The sequence below is a fragment of the Protomyctophum bolini genome, assembly GCF_963924005.1.
Source record: "Protomyctophum bolini genome assembly, chromosome: 4".
NCBI lineage: Eukaryota > Metazoa > Chordata > Actinopteri > Myctophiformes > Myctophidae > Protomyctophum > Protomyctophum bolini.
This window is the reverse complement of record NC_137865.1, coordinates 42,232,294-42,249,859: the sequence shown is the minus strand read 5'-3', so window position 1 is coordinate 42,249,859 and position 17,566 is coordinate 42,232,294. Positions and strand designations below refer to the sequence as shown.

The 17,566-nt window shown below is 42.3% G+C and overlaps 2 protein-coding genes across 3 annotated transcripts in view; one reads left to right on the top strand and one right to left on the bottom strand.

Moving 5' to 3' along the window:
• The window catches only part of LOC308314600 (solute carrier family 23 member 1), a gene marked incomplete at both ends in the record, with an annotated part of 58,990 nt that extends 55,430 nt beyond the window's left edge, over positions 1-3,560 (bottom strand). Inside the window, 3 exons of the mRNA XM_080762230.1 lie at positions 427-573; positions 1,164-1,283; positions 3,534-3,560. Coding sequence (XP_080618356.1) covers positions 427-573; positions 1,164-1,283; positions 3,534-3,560 — 294 coding nt within the window. The remainder of the gene's footprint in view (positions 1-426; positions 574-1,163; positions 1,284-3,533) is intronic.
• LOC308314253 (carbohydrate sulfotransferase 12-like) lies at positions 3,075-8,717 on the top strand. Of its 2 annotated transcripts, XM_080761790.1 has the most exons (5): positions 3,075-3,240; positions 3,753-3,897; positions 5,682-5,834; positions 7,508-7,687; positions 8,008-8,717. In XM_080761790.1, exons 2-5 carry the CDS (start codon positions 3,763-3,765, stop codon positions 8,554-8,556), a joined length of 1,017 nt encoding a protein of 338 aa, XP_080617916.1. In that variant the 5' UTR covers positions 3,075-3,240; positions 3,753-3,762; the 3' UTR covers positions 8,557-8,717. The 2 variants fall into 2 exon arrangements, with proteins under 2 accessions (XP_080617916.1, XP_080617917.1); XM_080761791.1 differs by lacking the exon at positions 5,682-5,834.
• The last annotated feature ends 8,849 nt before the right edge of the window (positions 8,718-17,566 follow it).

The following is a 17,566-nucleotide window of genomic DNA, read 5'->3' as shown; positions in this document are numbered from 1 at the left end:
GTGTGTGTGTGTGTGTGTCATGTGCACAGTTTCGTAGCGACTGGGCCAACAGTGCCGGAGATTAGCTGGTTAAAAAAACCGAAACATGATTGGTTGATGCTTCAGTGCATCATTGGAGGCAGAGCAGAGTCCAGAGCGTCACACCCGGCGTCACGTATAGCAACAAGTGTTGAGTGTCACTTACTTTGTACTAGCTTTCTTTGAAAATGACCGGTAGCCTGTCGCTGACATACTGCCATTGTGTCTCTCTCTCTCTCTCTCTCTCTCTCTCTCTCTCTCTCTCTAATAAAGTCTATACATGTTGGCTTTTCTTGAGAATTATTACTGTGGTTAGGGGAGTTTGAACAGTGACCAGTGGCGACTGTGTCAAGTGCCCACTAATCCAATCAAAGCGTCCTTGAGCAAGGTGTGAGAGCCCGAACGTACCTGGAAGCCTAGCAGAATGCAGAGGTACCACGGTGGTCTGTCGTTGAGGGAGTAAACGAGCTTCTGGCTATTATCAACATCGTCCAGGGACTCTGTGGGACTGTCCTCCAGGTCTGCAGCTGTGGGGTCTGTACCTTTGTCGGGGCCCTTTAAAGAAAAGAAGAAAAAACAGTAACACTCATCAATCTTCCTTAACCCATTTTGGCCTGACGTCAAAAAAAGAAAAGAAAAGGCTTCTGAAAGAATATATATTCAAAGATCTGTGTCGCATTTTCACGATTTTTCAAAAATAGCAGACCTACAAGCTCGTAGCGCGCCACTCGGTGGCGCGCTATGAGCTTGTAGATCTGCTATTTTTCAATAGCTAAAGCATAACATAATGCTAACACCAAAAGGGGTTCCCGCCCCCAAAATGGGTTAATCCCAGAGGGGAAATTAAATGAGAAGCCGTTCCCATCGGTAAATCACATCCAAGGTAATAAATATATAAAATAGGCAATTGATGAGACTGTTGTGTAATTAAGACTCCTGTGCTTTGTTAATCACGCATATGAACAACAACACAGGAGGATATTGGCACACCAAGTCTGTATAGCCCATCCTTGCTGGGTCTGCTGCTTGCTACTGTATGTGTTTAAATCAAAGTCTTTAATAACACTGGATTTCTATGTCTGGGCTGATAAGAGCAATGATCCCCGATGTGTGTATGGCCATTTGAAGTGGCTATAACACAGCACTTGTGCGACCTTGTGTTCAGAGGTACTTCCTAGTAAAACCAGGTCCAGTACCATGTGTGGGTCTAAAGCCCTAACCACACCAAAGACGGCTTTACCGTTGTCCGTTGACCCACGTTGACCCTATATTCAACGCATGGAATTTAATGGCCCAAACCACACCAAAGGGTCGAGACGGTTTTAGCTTTAACTCCTTGCAACCGTTTGGACCCAAGGAGTTTGCATGGTGACCCTTTGGTGTGGTTAGGGCTTAAGAACACAGACCAAGTTTTGGGGCCAGCTGGGCCTTTTGGGAACTGGAGTTATGGAAGTCTAAAGCCCAGCTCCGGAACAAAATACAGTAGAATAGAATAGAAATACTTTATTAATCCCAGAAGGGAAATTAAAACTCTTTCAGCGACACCTGGTGGTCACCAGTTTAGGCTTTGAGTGCCAATTATCCCATCATAAAGAAAGAAAGAATTTGTAATTATATTATGCACAAAACGTATGTCCAGTCGCAGGCATTTTTGAAACTTGCGGGCCACCTTGAAATTTTTAAATTCTGCGTGGCCCGAGGTTGATTATCATATTAGGGTCATATGAAGGTCCTTTGTTTTGCCGAATTTCATGCTTTTATCACCAACTGAACTATCATGTATTGAAAACAGCAATTTCCCGCCTAGCTATAAACATTAAACAGGGATAAAGACGGAGCAATGAAAAGATTTGACTTGTTGGCTTTTCTTTCCAGAATGTAACCGGAATGTACCGGAAGCTGCGCTCCTTATATTAGGAGAACCCATGGGGTAGAACAAACGTTCCGTCCTCACTGCATGTTACACTTTGCTAGTGCAATTAATTCACAGTATAAAATGTAAGCCTTCATAAAACGAGTATTATAAATAAGTATAATTAAATAATGAAACAGACTCTTAGGTTAGGTTTAGGTGTGCTTCCCTGTGGGAGGTTAGGTTAGGGTGAGTTGTCTACATCGGTAGACAACTTGACTGAGTGTGAATGCGTTTGTTCTTATTTGTGAGTTCTCTTGGCACAGTACCATGGGTGTGTATAACAAAACCATGATGCTTCTATGCAACAATTGGTATGAAAAACATAATTGAAGCTGAGAAGGGCCATGCCAATGTCGGCTATGTGGTTGACACGCACTGTAGGAGGAGAAGATGAGTTCAGATATGTACCAATGCCACTGTCTGCTATTTTGTTTAACCCATTCTGAACGGGAACCCATTTTGGTGTTAGCATCATGTTATGCTTTAGCTATTGAAAAATAGCAGATCTACAAACTCATAGCACGAGCTTGTAGGTCTGCTATTTTTGAAAAATCGAAGAACGACTGACATTTTTAGAATCTGATCTCAGGTCAGAATGGGTTAATCAGACCAGTGTGTGTCCAGTGGAAACCGAGTCGTATGAATCTGATCTCAGGTCAGAATGGGTTAAAGCTGTATTACACCTCAAGCAGACTTAAATTATGAAACCTTTTAATTAATTGTCTGGTTTGGGTGTTATTTTGTTCATAAAGTGCATGCTATTCTTGTGTGATGCTCAACACAGGATTTGATATATCCAGACTAAAATTATTATTATTTTTTGAAAAATTATTAGTTATTAGTTAAATTATTAGTATATTCCATGTTTGGGATTTCAATAAATGGGTCTTATACAGTAAGTAGGCTACAGTTGCAGTCTGAGAAAGGGACACTTAGCTGCAAAGGTGAATGAGTGCGCAGTATACTTCATATTAGGTTATTGCAGATGGACAGTGTTACTTGGGGACATGAGGAGACAGGAAGTTCTACAAGCTAAACTAGTTTATTGGCAGACCGGTTTCATTAATTATGGCACTCCGTCTTTAAGAGAAGCTAAGCCTAACGAACATAAACACTTTGACTTGGCCAAGGACGCGGAGCAACAATTCTTTGCTGCGCAGTTCCAAACAAATTCAACCTTACACAGTTTACAGCTCACATTTTAACCACTGCACACTCTCCTGTGTGCAGTACATATCAAGAAACAGGTTCATCCAACAACAAAAAGATACAATTGAGGACTCAAGGATATAATCGAGGAATTTCATGTACAGTAAGTGATAATTATAATTAATTACGTGTGTAACCTTACCTGTATCTACAGTATTTTTCATCTTCAGTGAACTGAATTTCCCTCAGGGTCAATATCCTGCACATCAGGCGATTCCTCTAAATATTTATAATATTATTATAAATATTTAGAGGAATCGTATCAATATTTATATTGATTGGTACAAATAATGATAATTATATTGATAACATTCAATTATACAATATAATTAAGTGTTAAATAGTTCAATCTTAGCAATCATTGCTTTACTGTAGACCAGGGGCCTCATACCTGAAAGTGCATGTGAAAGGCACTCATTTTCCAAAAGATCATCATTTAAGTACTCAAAACTGTAGATGAATAATAAACCAGTGCTGACGATTTAGGTCAATGATATACAGTAGGTACAAGTGTAGATCTGCTATTTTGCACTTGAACAATCGTTCAGTTATCGGAAACAGTGTTCAAAGCGTTTGAAATAACCGTGAATATTAATTAACTTCTCCCCAGCCCTGACGCCATGGGAATTCCACTTCCCAGACTGCTACGTATTATCATGCTCCTGGGCTCTGCCTTCATGATCCTCCTGATCTTCATTTACCCGGACGACGTCGGTGTCTCGCCACGCCTGCACGCCAAGCTCCACGATAGACAAGTTAGATTCTATGTAATTATTATTATTAACAGTCACTGTAGGAGCCGTAATGTGTTTGCATCCTATGTGCTATTATGATTGACGTAAGGTATGTCACTTTAATGGGCACTGCACAGGTAGTGGGCGTGTCACCGGGGCTGGGGCGCTGCCACTCTACTTTCATGGCGTTATCTGTCACTTGGGTGAGGGAAGTTGGATAGAGAGAGGAGGTGAACAGTGGGAGAGGACATTTTTGTTGACCGTATAAAACGCACCAGCTATCACCAGTAACAACCACGTTCAGTTATAGCTAAAGCCTGGGAACTGTTGTAACTTCGTGTGGTGACAAGAATAAACGGTAAAACTTACAGCTGGAATGGACCTGAATTCATTGCGTGCGCGTCAGACAAGCGTCTCTTTACTCTCATGTTTAGCTCCTTGCGGCGGCCTGTAAACCGCCGCTACAGTCACCTTTAATGTGCTGTGTTGCTGTCATGACTCATGCCTATTATTTAAGGACCAAGCAGTTCTTGTTTGTGTCTGTTTTTTTCTTCTCCTACTTCCGCCAAAAATAGCAGTTCTGTCTGAACCTTACAGTCGGTTTTCGTGAAACTGGAAACGTGGAAATATGGTAGAGGGCCATGCCAAACGGTGAGGATGCGAAGCCCACAACCATTGTCCAAAGGGTGGCGCTATAGCGCTCAATTGAAAATGTAAACTTTGAGTGCGCATAGCTCATGAACCGTTTGACCGTCGGCAATGAAACTTCGACACACACATGCGTCTCCTCATACCGAACAAGTTCCGTGCTCTTACTTTTGTCTTCTGACCTCTAGATCACCCACCATTTTGAATTATATGTAAATCAGTTAAAATGCATCTTCTCCTCAGGATCTTTGATCAAAATGCACCTTCACTTAATGCATCCCGCAGGTTAATATCGGTATACTGATATATTATTGATTTCAGCTGTTACAATTCCAAACATGCGAACGAACATGACCCGCATTAATTACTTCAGTCTATATTTGTTTATTTAGACGGGACAGAGCATATTAATTAAAACTGTAGCGTAAATACACGGATTTAGCAGAGATGCTATTTTCCATCCCGTGATCACAAGACTGGTTGTTTTTTAGCCACTGTTTCAATTGTCCTTTAAAAGCTGTGAAAGTGGGGATCTCCCTCAGTGTGAGAGGGAGCTCATTCCAGTATAGAGCGCCGCAGTCCCTCCCCCTTTCAGAAAAACGAGTGGCCCAGGAAATGAAAACCCAATGCATTCTCCCATCGGCACTTCTTATTACATTTATTTAAAGGCGGTTACGCCGCGGACAAAGCCGACTCGGATCGTGACAAATCATGACAATGAACACAATGTTTTGGGCCGATCAAATAATTTATAAGACGAAAAACAAAACAAATAGTGTTGTCTCCTGACTTTCTTTTCTTCTTTCTAATGATGAAATAAGAAGTGCCGATGGGAGAAAAAAAAAAAACAGACTAAAACAATAAGGGATCAACATCCCTTCGGGACGTGCTTGGTCACTTAATAATAAAAAAATAATTGATGTCACAATCCCTTTAACCACTGCCCTTTTGGGTCAGATGTTAAATTAAATATTATATCGACGCGTACACATGTTCTGAGCTTGTTGATCCGTTATTTTCACCGTCAACACCATCATATTCTGCTAAAGTAATTTATCATTTATACAAAACAACGATGATTGAGTCAGGTTATGGACAGCTTCAGAGTTGAATTGTGGAGATAACCTTCCTGGACTGTAACTGTACTGAACGGACAGATGCAGAGAAAGCTTCTGCTTAAGGAGATGTGCAGTAGCGGTGGCTTGGTGTACCCTGGGAAGAACCGCTCCATCCATGACATCCCTTACGAGGAACTGGGAAACCTTATAGTGGATGACGTACACGGCATCATCTACTGCTATGTTCCTAAGGTACTGTACATGTACAGTAGGCCTGGTTTTCAGTGGCCCACTGGTGGTCCATGGATGTATTGCATGTAGTTATGTAGTATTTGATTGGATTCTTTGAGAAACAGAGACACAGTGAACTGAATGACCTGGTGACGTATGATGAAATTCAACAGAAAAGGGAGTTATAGAATCTCAAGAGGGGGAAGTGCACCGGATTGTCTGGTTTGAGTCATTGTTATTAGGACATAATTAGTAGTCATTGACAATCAGGTTAAGAGTCTGGGTGTCGTCCTTGATAGCACACTCTCATTCCACACCCACATCAACAGCACCATCCGGTCTGCCTACTTCCACATCAGAAACATCAACCGCCTTCGCTCCTCACTCACTTCCCACAGTACCGCAATCCTGGTTCATGCTCTTGTCACCTCCCGTCTGGATTACTGTAATTCCCTTCTTTTTGGTCTCCCCCACAAACTTCTCCATAAACTCCAACTGGTCCAGAACACTGCAGCACGTATCATCACCAGAACCCCTGTCATCAGTCACATCACCCCTGTTTTACACCAACTCCACTGGCTTCCCATAAAATCACGCATCGACTACAAGATCCTTCTCCATACTTTCAAGGCCATCCATAACCTCGCCCCCCCATACCTGTCTGACCTTGTCCACATCAACATCCCCACCCGGTCTCTCAGGTCTGCCTCCTCCCTCACCCTGAAAGTCCTCCCAGCCCGTCTGTCCACCATGGGGTCAAGAGCCTTCAGCCGCTCTGCCCCTCACCTCTGGAACTCCCTCCCCCCTGACATCAGAAACATGGACTCTATCACCACTTTCCAAACCCACCTCAAAACCCATCTGTTTAGGCAGGCCTATGACCCTCCATGAACTGTCTGCTGCAAGCTGTGTTTTTGTTCTGCTATTAACTGTTCTGCTTTTAACTTGTACTGTTTTAACCTGTACGGCGACCTTGAGTGCCTTGAAAGGCGCCTTATAAATAAAATGTATTATTATTATTATTAATGTAGCATTGGTTGAGAAGCAATGGTGTATTGTATACACATGGGATGCACAGCAAACTTGTGTTACAAAAGCACTAATCTTAGCCCATATCCCCACCCAAAACAACAGTGGCCAGGTTGATTCTAAGAAAGTCAGGGTGGTGGTCCCTGGTTCACAATCAGTTGAAAACCCCTGAATTAACCCATTCAGGACGGGAACTCCAAATGATATAATGTATCACAAATGCAGGTTATGGCAACTTGCAATGACATTGTCATCAGGACAGGGGAAACGACACACAAGCTTACAGAGTTGCAAAAATGACAAGTACACTGTCACTGAGTCGGGATGTCTCTTCCCGCGATTACTTGTTGCTAATCCTAAATCCTTAGAACAAAAAAAAAAAGATCAGACCTGTGTGAAGTGAGGGGTGCTAATATATTAAAGCCTAACTCATGTTGATTAGGTGATGTAATGGTGATGTAAAACAAACGGTGCCAACACAAACATTAAATGTCATCAACAATAAAGAGACAATATGTCGTAATGAGGGACAATATACGTAATCTTTTCCGTCATTGTCAATGGCATTTTTTAAGACAAACATTGAACTAAAAAAGAAACATTAAACCTGTAATTGTAAATAGCGCCCCTCAACAATTATCGAAACGTTTACTCCTCGCGTCTAGGTGGCGTGCAGTAACTGGAAGCGGGTCATGATAGTGTTGAGTGGGATTGCAGCGCAGGACGGTGTCCCCTACAAGGATGCACAGGCTGTCCCCCGTGATCTGGCCCACGACCCACGCGTGCATTTCACCTTCGACAAGTTCTCCAAACGTTACGGCGAGTTCTCACGTCAGTTCATGGAGGTAAGTCCATGACAAAAACCGTTCAGAAAGCTTGACCATTGTATGGTCAACACAACGCAGTTCCACATAATACACGGGTAGCTGGTCTAATGAATAAATACATCATTATCAATATGTTGAAATGTAATAAATCATGAATCACTTATTTGAATTCCAGAGCTTGAATTCATAACTAAAAAGATCAGTACAGTTGTCACTGAGCTATCAGTCCTCGTTTGAAAAAATAATATGTAAACTGTATAGAATTTCAGGTGCGCTGCATTTTTAACAAATCCTATCACCCTCTCATTTGCATTTTCTGTGATGCTTATTTCTCAAAGCTGAAGCTAAAAAACTACACAAAGTTCCTGTTTGTGCGGGATCCCTTTGTGCGACTCATCTCTGGCTACCGCAACAAGTTTGAGAAACTCAACGAGGTCTTCTACCACAGCCACGCACAGAACATCCTGCGGCTCTACACTGACATGACGCCCCCTGCCTCCGCGGCTGTTGCGTTCGCCAAGGGGATTCGCCCATCCTTTGCCCACTTCATCCAGTATCTCCTGGACCCCCTTACAGAGAAGAACAACTCGTTCCAAGAGCACTGGCGGCAGACGTACCGGCTTTGCCACCCCTGCCAGATCCAGTATGACTTTGTGGGCCATATGGAGTCGGTCCAGGAGGATGCGGAGCAGCTTCTGCGTCAGCTGAGGGTAGATGGTGAGGTGGAGTTCCCCATGTCGCATAAAAGGGAAATCACAAACAGCAACTGGTTCGCTGACTGGTTCAGCACTGTGCCTCTAGCGGCCCGGAGGGAACTCTACAAGCTGTATGAGACTGATTTCAGGCTTTTTGGTTACGACAGACCAGACTCCATCCTTAATGAATGACGAGCACTCCTGTCATGCTCAGATAAAGTGTGACAAACTGCTTTGTATGTGATTTGAAAAAGAAGGAAAAAAAGATGGCACATTGGTATAAGGTCTTTGCACAGAAGTCCAAATGTTACACCTGAAAATTTCAAGTGCGATGAAATAAATACAAGCTCATATTTTGTCATTTACGGATTATTGTTAACTTTAAACCAACTCTGATAGTGACATCTGTCAAAATAAATTTCAGAACAGTTTAGATTTTCTGCATTTTTTCACATCTGTCAACAAGATTGTTAGTGGCTCAGTGGATAACGGATATGACAAAACGCATATATGAACATTTCAGACGTGCAGTGTTCAAAGACCTTTACAGAGAGGGACTTCACCCCTTGACGTAGGTTTTGCAGTTGTGTGCACTGTGCTGTAGTCTCTAGTCTAATCTAATATAGCATTCAAAAGGAAACTCTACCTTGAGTATCTGCATTTCCTAACTTTGATGTCACACAGAACCATACCTGTAAGTTGTGATGTCACAGGTTATTTCTTAAGGGGAAAGCCTGAAGGGACTTATTGTATTTGTCTGTTTTTTTTCTTCCTCTTCTCCAAAATAGCAGTTCTGGCTTGACTGTGCAGTCGTTTTTTGCTAAACCTGGCAATATTGTAGAGGACATCTACCATGTCCGTCTTCACTGTAACTGTAACTATCAAAGCCAAAAACAAATCTTATAAAGGAAACAAAAAGAAAATGCAAACTTTGAACAGGCATACGTGTACGTTCAGTTCACGTACACCCAAAATATGAAAGGGTTGAACGCGTTCAGGGACAACACTGGATATTGTTCCCAAAATGTGATTTGTTCTTCCATCACTGAATACACACTTACAGCCACAACAGAACGAATCCAACATATTCCTTATACTCTCAAGTCCAATGATTGACTGCAACATGAGATATATTTGTCTTGTTCGATTTGATTTGATGTGGTATATTTACAGTTCTTCCTTAAGCTAAAAACAGAGTATTAAAGCATTTATTTCAAAGTACAGAGACAATGGTGCTCTGATAAGGATGCTAGACTGAACTCTTTTCACAGTTACAATGAAAATGTATACTTTCACAGAACAGAGGTGAATACATGGGGTGGGGTTGCTTAACTGGCCCCTCTCAAAAGGTAAAGCTCCTTCAGACTGAGTGGATTATACCGATTTTACATACAGATCAAAATAATCATCTGCTATGCATAGGTGTCTCAGAGGTGCGGTCCAGGAAGCCATACAAGACAATAGATATAATGCGATTAGGTTTGAACCTACACAAGCCTCAAGGTTTTGAGTCACAATGGTAGCTGTCTCCCTGCTGAGAGTGTTAACATTTCTTATACAGACTTCTCTTGCTAGCATAGGTGGACCCCAGGCTACTGGCGATAGACCCAAACTAACTGCGTCCTCATAATAGCAGACTAAAGAATATCACATAGCCTAAGATACTTTTCCCTTCCTTTATATACAGTAGCTGAATATTGGACACGGCAAGGGACATTATCGTTAATATATGTACGTATGTACTGTATATGTACAATGAGTTAATGTTATGGACTACACTGTTTATGACCATAATAAACCATTGCCAGAGAATTCACGTTGTTCTGAGGGAGAAGAGAGGCAGCTGCAGGGAAACTGCTCCAAAATGAGCCATACAGCACGGTGTCCATACTGTAGCAACTGAGCACAGATATGGCTTCTGTTAAATGAGGAATGAAAGGAGAAAAAAAATCATAGTCAGATACTCAAACTATGTTGTTTTACCGACAGTTCCGGTTTCCATATATAGTTTCAAAGGCACTGCAGGAGCCACGTTTGCCCACTCTGCAGGTCTTGAACTATAAATACAGTAATAATTCACTTATCGTTCATGCTATCGTGTATGGAATAGATTAGCGTTATTAACTCAAGCTGAGCACTTCTCTGTAATTTGCATGGACAGAAACAAAAAAGGCAGGGTTATGATGACCAATAACTGCTGTAATACACACAGGAGATTAAAATCCTCTCATGCTCCTTCACGCATGAGCTGGAACATCTGGCGTCGTCCATTCTACCTCCGCTAAAGAGTTTTCCTCGATAATCTTCTATGGCACAAAGTACTGTAGATACAGGTATATGTTTAAAAAGTTCTGCCTAACTTTTATCAACACATGGTGTCCCACCAGGAAACATACGACTTCCATTCAAGGAGGGATACATGGCTGCCCATCTCTCACCTTTTGTAAATGCACCATTTAGATCACGATGACATTTTCTTAACTCATCTCTATCTCACACGCAAAGAGGTCTTTATATAGCCTTTTGCCCCAGATCACTTAGATAAAACGAGTCCTTATAGACATCCTTGACTATGTCTACACCTGGGGCACACACACCACACACCACACACACACACACACACACACACACACACAATTAGCTGTCCACAGACGGACACACAAACGGACGGAGTGCAAAACATACTCTCCCCCATATCTGCGGCTGGCGGAGACAATGACACAGGTGCTTTACACGTTTTATAATATTCATCACTCCTCCATATATGGTCATGCCTCGTGACATCACAACTCGTTACATGTCACGCCACCATATTTGGCCAATATGAAGATCATGACACTGACCTCATCTAACCCTGGATAACCATACACGGAGACATCACCTAGATCTGCATATATGGAGCCATCAGCAACTCTACATAATGGAATGTTCTGACATTCCATATTGTATGTGGAACCTCCCCACCCGTCCTTCCTGTTCTGACATTCCATATGTTGATCTGACCTCATCTAACACTGTACACTCAAGACACGCTCCATATACTGTATGGCCAGTACAGAATTCATTCCATACAGTATGTTGATCTGACCCCTCCCATGATAAAGCGCCAGCGCTCGCCCAGCAGTCTGCCTTCTGCCATGCACGCGACCTCGCCCTTTATTGCGTCTTACTGGTAATAATAGTAATAATTATATTGCGCATGAACTATTGTAGTATAGGGCAAATCTGACAGTGCACTGTTGGTCATTCATTATTATTCAGGTTTCTACAACTGGAAACAGGGCTGAGGCCAGCTGCTCCAGCTCCCTGAAACGAGAGATTCTTCCATAGACTGATCAGTGATCAGCTGCTTGACACACTTTGTCTTCATGCTTTTATCTACATACATCTGATTGGCTGCTTCGTGGGCCGCCATGTTGCCTCAGAATTATTTAGGGTAACTACTTTGAGCATAACAGTGCAGCACAGTACAGCTAAACAGTGAGCAGACTTGCATAACCAGTTGAGCACACGCACACCCACTGATTTAATGGGTAACAGTAACACATTTGAGTCTCAGTCACTGTACCCGCGGACCCCCACGCAGACTACCGTGGACCCCCACACCGACCTCCGCGGGGACCCCCGCTATACCCACGGACCCCCACACAGACTACCGCGGACACCCACACAGACTACCGCGGACCCCCGCACCGACCTCCGTGGGGACCCCCACTGTACTCGCGGACCACCATGCACACACACATGACAGATGTTCTTTATATCTGCCAAGCCAGTGTCAACGCTACAAACGACAGCTGTGTGTGAGATGCGATATATAATGGTTTGGAGAATGGGCTACCTGAGAGTGTACAAATACAACTAAATGGAGTCTGGACCCATAACAGTTTCAGAGTTCATTGTTATAAATGGGACCATTGGTTCCATTTTGTAGTACGGCTACTCTCACAGGTACAAAGTAATCCGGAACGAGATCCTGTTGTTGTTTCCACACTACACAAATACACAATACAGATATTTACATTTCATAGCACAATTCTGGACATAAAAAGGCAGCAGCTGGTGATTATTGTTGATGTTCATCAATTCTTGTTTTTATAGATTCTTTGAGGTAACAACGTTTTGGAATGATCAACGCCTCAAAAAGGAAGAAAAACACATAAGTCCTTTGGGGAGCAAAACGATAGCCGGGGACAATAACGAAAGGGAATGGGGCCCGATGTGTGTGGGCGGCCGTGGAAGGCCTACTGTAGCTTTGCATCAACAGTAAACAAGGCCTAATGGCCCGCTGAGGTTTATTGATATACGAGAACAGGCGCTGTCTTCAAATGCAAAGAGGTCAGGTGCCTCTTAACACGCGCCCCATGGGACGGATCCCTTTCCATAAGCTTTGTGCAAACCCTTTTGTGGATGTGACTGTTTGAAGTGTAACCGTGTTTACAGTGGAAGGCCTTCAAGTATTCTGTGGTGTTAACTGAGCGTTTCAAGGGAGTCACTGATTATTTATTTGGTAACACTACTTTATTTGAATGGTATATATGTATAGGGCAGTGATTTGATTAGTGGGCTCCAAAATAAGTGGAAAAAACACAACTGTTATCATTGCCCGCAGGGGACCACAATTCTATACCTAGATAGCGGACAGCAAGTGCACATCTTCTCAAATTACTGGCCAGCATCACTTTTTGACCCATTCCCAGAATACTAATAATAATAATCATAACGAAACTGATTGAGAGCAGCAGTGATCATGGGAGGACTTTAATAAGCTTTACAGTAAAAAAAAAAGAAAAAAGAAAAAAAAGGGTGAAATTAATTTTGTCAGGGCTCCTCACACTTCCAGTTCATTAAAGGACCACTTCAGCACTTTTCAACCTATCTTCATATAATAGGTCCTCACTAATAATCATGATAAAATGGCACAATTCTTTTTCTAGCAACTCACTGGCTATTGTAGAGGTTCTGGATGGAGGGAAGCTCACACCCACAGATGTTCTGTGCTGTCCGCACCACCCTCTCCATTGCAGAGCGGTTGAGAGCAGAACAGCTTCCAAACCAGGCAGTGAAACGTCCAGTCAGAACACTTTCAATAGTATCCCAGAATCCCATGCCAAAGTTCTTTAGCTGCCTGAGGTGAAGTGATAGAGACGTGGTTGGGCAACCTGAGATCACCAGAGATCTGGACTCATAGGAACTTGGAACTTCCTCGGAAAATCTTAAGAGGAGTTCCCAGTAAGTACTCAAATGGCATTCGTAACATGAGTAACAAAACAGCAGCAACAACAAGAAGAACAAAAGACATCTGAAGTCTACCACAATGTGTTATGCATCAGCAAAATAAACCTATAAATAATTGTGATTTATGGGTATCTGGCAGCTGCTACACAGTTGGAAAGCTCAAGTGAAACTACCTGTTCCATGACCACACGGTCTCATTACAGAGCAGTGCCAATGGCCGCAAAGCGTCGAGTACTACCACCAATGTGTCAATGATTAGTAATTACATATAATAGCTGTAATTATCCTCAATACGTGTCAATAAGAGGCAGGATTTCAACACATTTACAAGAAACATGTCAGCCGTGGATACAGATGATGGATGATCTTTCTGTGCGTGGCGATCTGGGGGGCATCTGATGACAATGTTTTGTGTTTAGACATGAAATGCAAGTGGGGCAATGGGGAGAAGAGATAGTATTAAGGATGCTGATTGTTAACCCATTCTGAGCTGAGATCAGATTCATACGAGGTTTCCACTGGACACACACTGGTCTGATTAACCCATTCTGACCTGAGATCAGATTCTAAAAATGTCAGTCGAAAGAGCATTGGCTCAAAAAATTGGCTCAAAAAACATCAATCAAAAATCCATTATGAATGAACTACTTAAGCCCTATTTAAGAGTGAAAATTGCCCATCTGCATGCTCACAATGATGGATTGCATTGCAACTGAGCTTGTAGATGGGCTATTTTCACAATTGTCTTAAAATACTTTTTCGTTTTCATTCAGAAAATAAAACAATTAAATCGTTGGGGAAAAAAAGGGGGATATTTAATCAACCCATTGTTTGGGAACCACTGGTTTAGAGAGGCTTGTATACGATCAGGTGCGGCTGCTGTGTCACGACATTCTGGATGGAGGGAAGCTCACACCCACAGATGTTCTGTGAGTCCGCACCACCCTCTCCATTGCAGAGCGGTTGAGAGCAGAACAGCTTCCAAACCAGGCAGTGAAACTTCCAGTCAGAACACTTTCAATTCTTCACCTTCACCCACTTCACTCACCCCACTGAGCTTGTAGATCGGCTATTTTCACAATTTTCTTAAAATATATTTCGTTGTCATTCAGAAAACAAATTACATTTGTGGGGGAAAGGGGGATTTTTAATCAACCCATTGTTTGGGAACCACTGGTTTAGAGTGGCTACGATCAGGTGCGGCTGCTGTGTCATGACATTCGCGACGCTGCCGCGCCCGAGAATCCTGTGTTTCCAATTTATCTCATATGGTGGGACAAGCTTAAATCTGTCTGGACCTGGCCTCACCCAGGCCCTCACATACTTCCCCCAAACACCCCCCCGAGTCTCACTATTACAATATTTCATTGTATCTTGAAGAGCTTTACACTCTCGCTGAATTATGTAAAAAGAAAATCTCGTGTCTACCATCTGCCTCCATCCAACCTACAGTACAGCGCATGTATGTTGTTACATACATGCGCTGTTAGTTACAGTACCGTTACAGTACCGTCTGTCTACTCCTGCATGCTGCATCATCCTTTTATACTAGTCCTAGTACAATCATGTGCCTGTATCTACAGTATTTGTTGTTCCTGCACTATAAAGACAAATTCACATAGAGTCATAATATTTTGTTTTGAAGGAATCACCATAGGAGAGGATATTTAAACTGCTGATGTTTCTGCATCATACACTGGTCATTTCCTGCCATCTGCTGGTCATGCACCTGAAGTTCAACCTTTTGGACTCTGACTTAATAACTGAAACCCTTAAGTCCCCAAGGGATTATTGGGCATCTGCCTGAAAGTAAAGTTTGCTTCACTTTGGCTCTGCTTCAGTCCTCTTAGAGCCACTAGAGTAGTTATTCAAGGATGCATAACTTATTTGCTTTGTCATTATGTAAACAAGCGGCATCATTTTTAGGAAGAAAGATAAGTTATGGATTACAGTGATGTGCAACACGGCACACACTGTCAAGGTAGATATAACTGATTTCCTCACCCTGGTCACTGTGGGATGTGGGAACATGCTGTGTGCAACCCACCATGACATTGACACTCATAGCGGGTTGCTTATTCCTGGATTGTATGGCTTTATTTTACACGCATGCGCACGCATGCGCGAGCACGCACACACACACACACACACACACACACACACACACACACACACACACACACACACACACACACACACACACACACACACACACACACACACACACACACACACACACACACACACACACACACACACACACACACACACACACACACACACACACACACACACACACACACACACACACACACACACACACACACACACACACACACACACACACACACACACACACACACACACACACACACACACACACACACACACAGGCCTATGCACCCAGTGACCACACATTCCTTAGCTGTGGCCGAGAAAAATAACTTGAGCATTTCCTTGTTATTATAGCTGTGATGCGATTGCAAAACGATATTGTAACGAGATTCGTCTCACTGTGAGTGCATGCATGCGTACGTGTGTGTATGTACCGTATGTCACTCTCTCTGTGCAATAATAAGGTTCAATGTTCAAGGTTACATATTTGTGTACAGGTACATAAGAGGAAAAAGTACAAAAATCACGGCACTCCATCTGTAAGGTTTTTCCTAGCATGAGGAAGTTCAAAGTATGGACAAAACCACTCAGTCAATACTATTGCTCAGTTGTTTGGCTTAGCAGCATAAATACCAGTGTTGTTTTCGTCAACTAAAACTAAGACGAAAAATGCTCGTCGACTACCTTTTTTCACTGACAGAAAACGAATGGAAACTAAATGAAAACTAAGCTACGATGACTAAAACTAAGACTAAATATACTGACAATTTCCTCGACAAATAAAAACTAGACTAAACTGTTAGGAAGGGACTAGTGGACAAGAGATCCAGTATAAGTCATTTTACACGTGGTTGCATGCTGAAAATAGCCGATCTACAAGCTCACAACGCATTGCGACGCATTGTGAGCTTGTAGTTCGGCTATTTTCAGCAAGTGTAAAAACACTCATTACGACGGCATCAAGGCCCACCAAAATACATTTTAGTCGACTAAATCAACTGTAGATTTAGTCGACTAAAATCTTATGACATTTAGTCGACTAAAACTAGATTAAGACATTCCAGGTGACTAAAATGTGACTAAAACTAAATTAAGTTTCAGTCCAAAGGCTATGACTAAACTAAAATAGAAATTTGCTGCCAAAAACAACACTGCATAATACAGGATATGGCTTGTGTTGGCTGCGTTGGATGTGCCTTCATTCTGGCCACGGCACCCACTGTGACTGGGTGTGTCTTGTCAGAATCGTTAAAATACTTTTATTGGCAGGCCTGACGTCAACATTTTAAAAATGTCTTCTAAATCATGACAATTTTCTGAAAAACCCATGTGATAGGAATAGTTCTACCATTATACTTTAAAGGACTGTATTAAAATAAAGACCATGATAAATAAGGAAAAGCTTCGATAACAGAGAGCTTGGAGCTCCGGAACACCGGAACTGTAAAAATACTTTTGGAAGTAATCTAATTACAATAAAATACTCTTCACCGGAATAGAAGCAGAAGGCTTGTAACTTTACAGAAATGGTTATAAAAACCTTTTGAACTATAATGAGTAAAAGTCAGAGTATAACAGAGTTAACCAAAATACCTTAGAACGAATTGACCGACACAAGGAAGACAACTTCAGACAAGCAGAGCTAGAAGGAGGTTAAATCAGATATATTTACCATTGTACCGGGAGAGAATAAGGCATGTAATCCGGACAGCGTTTCCACAAGGATCTCTGCCTTGTGTCGAACGTGTCGAATGTGTCGAACAACAAGGTAAAAAAACATATTTGTTTACAAATGGACAGATAATGCAAGACGTCACGAATATTGCATACAGGAACTATCTCACGGGGC

Excerpts from the sequence above, each read along its gene's own strand:
- LOC308314253 (XM_080761790.1), top strand. The coding sequence starts at position 3,763 with ATGGGAATTCCACTTCCCAGACTGCTACGTATTATCATGCTCCTGGGC. Across the intron at positions 5,835-7,507 it reads TCTACTGCTATGTTCCTAAG|GTGGCGTGCAGTAACTGGAA; the intron begins GTACTGTACATG and ends CCTCGCGTCTAG. Across the intron at positions 7,688-8,007 it reads TCTCACGTCAGTTCATGGAG|CTGAAGCTAAAAAACTACAC; the intron begins GTAAGTCCATGA and ends TATTTCTCAAAG.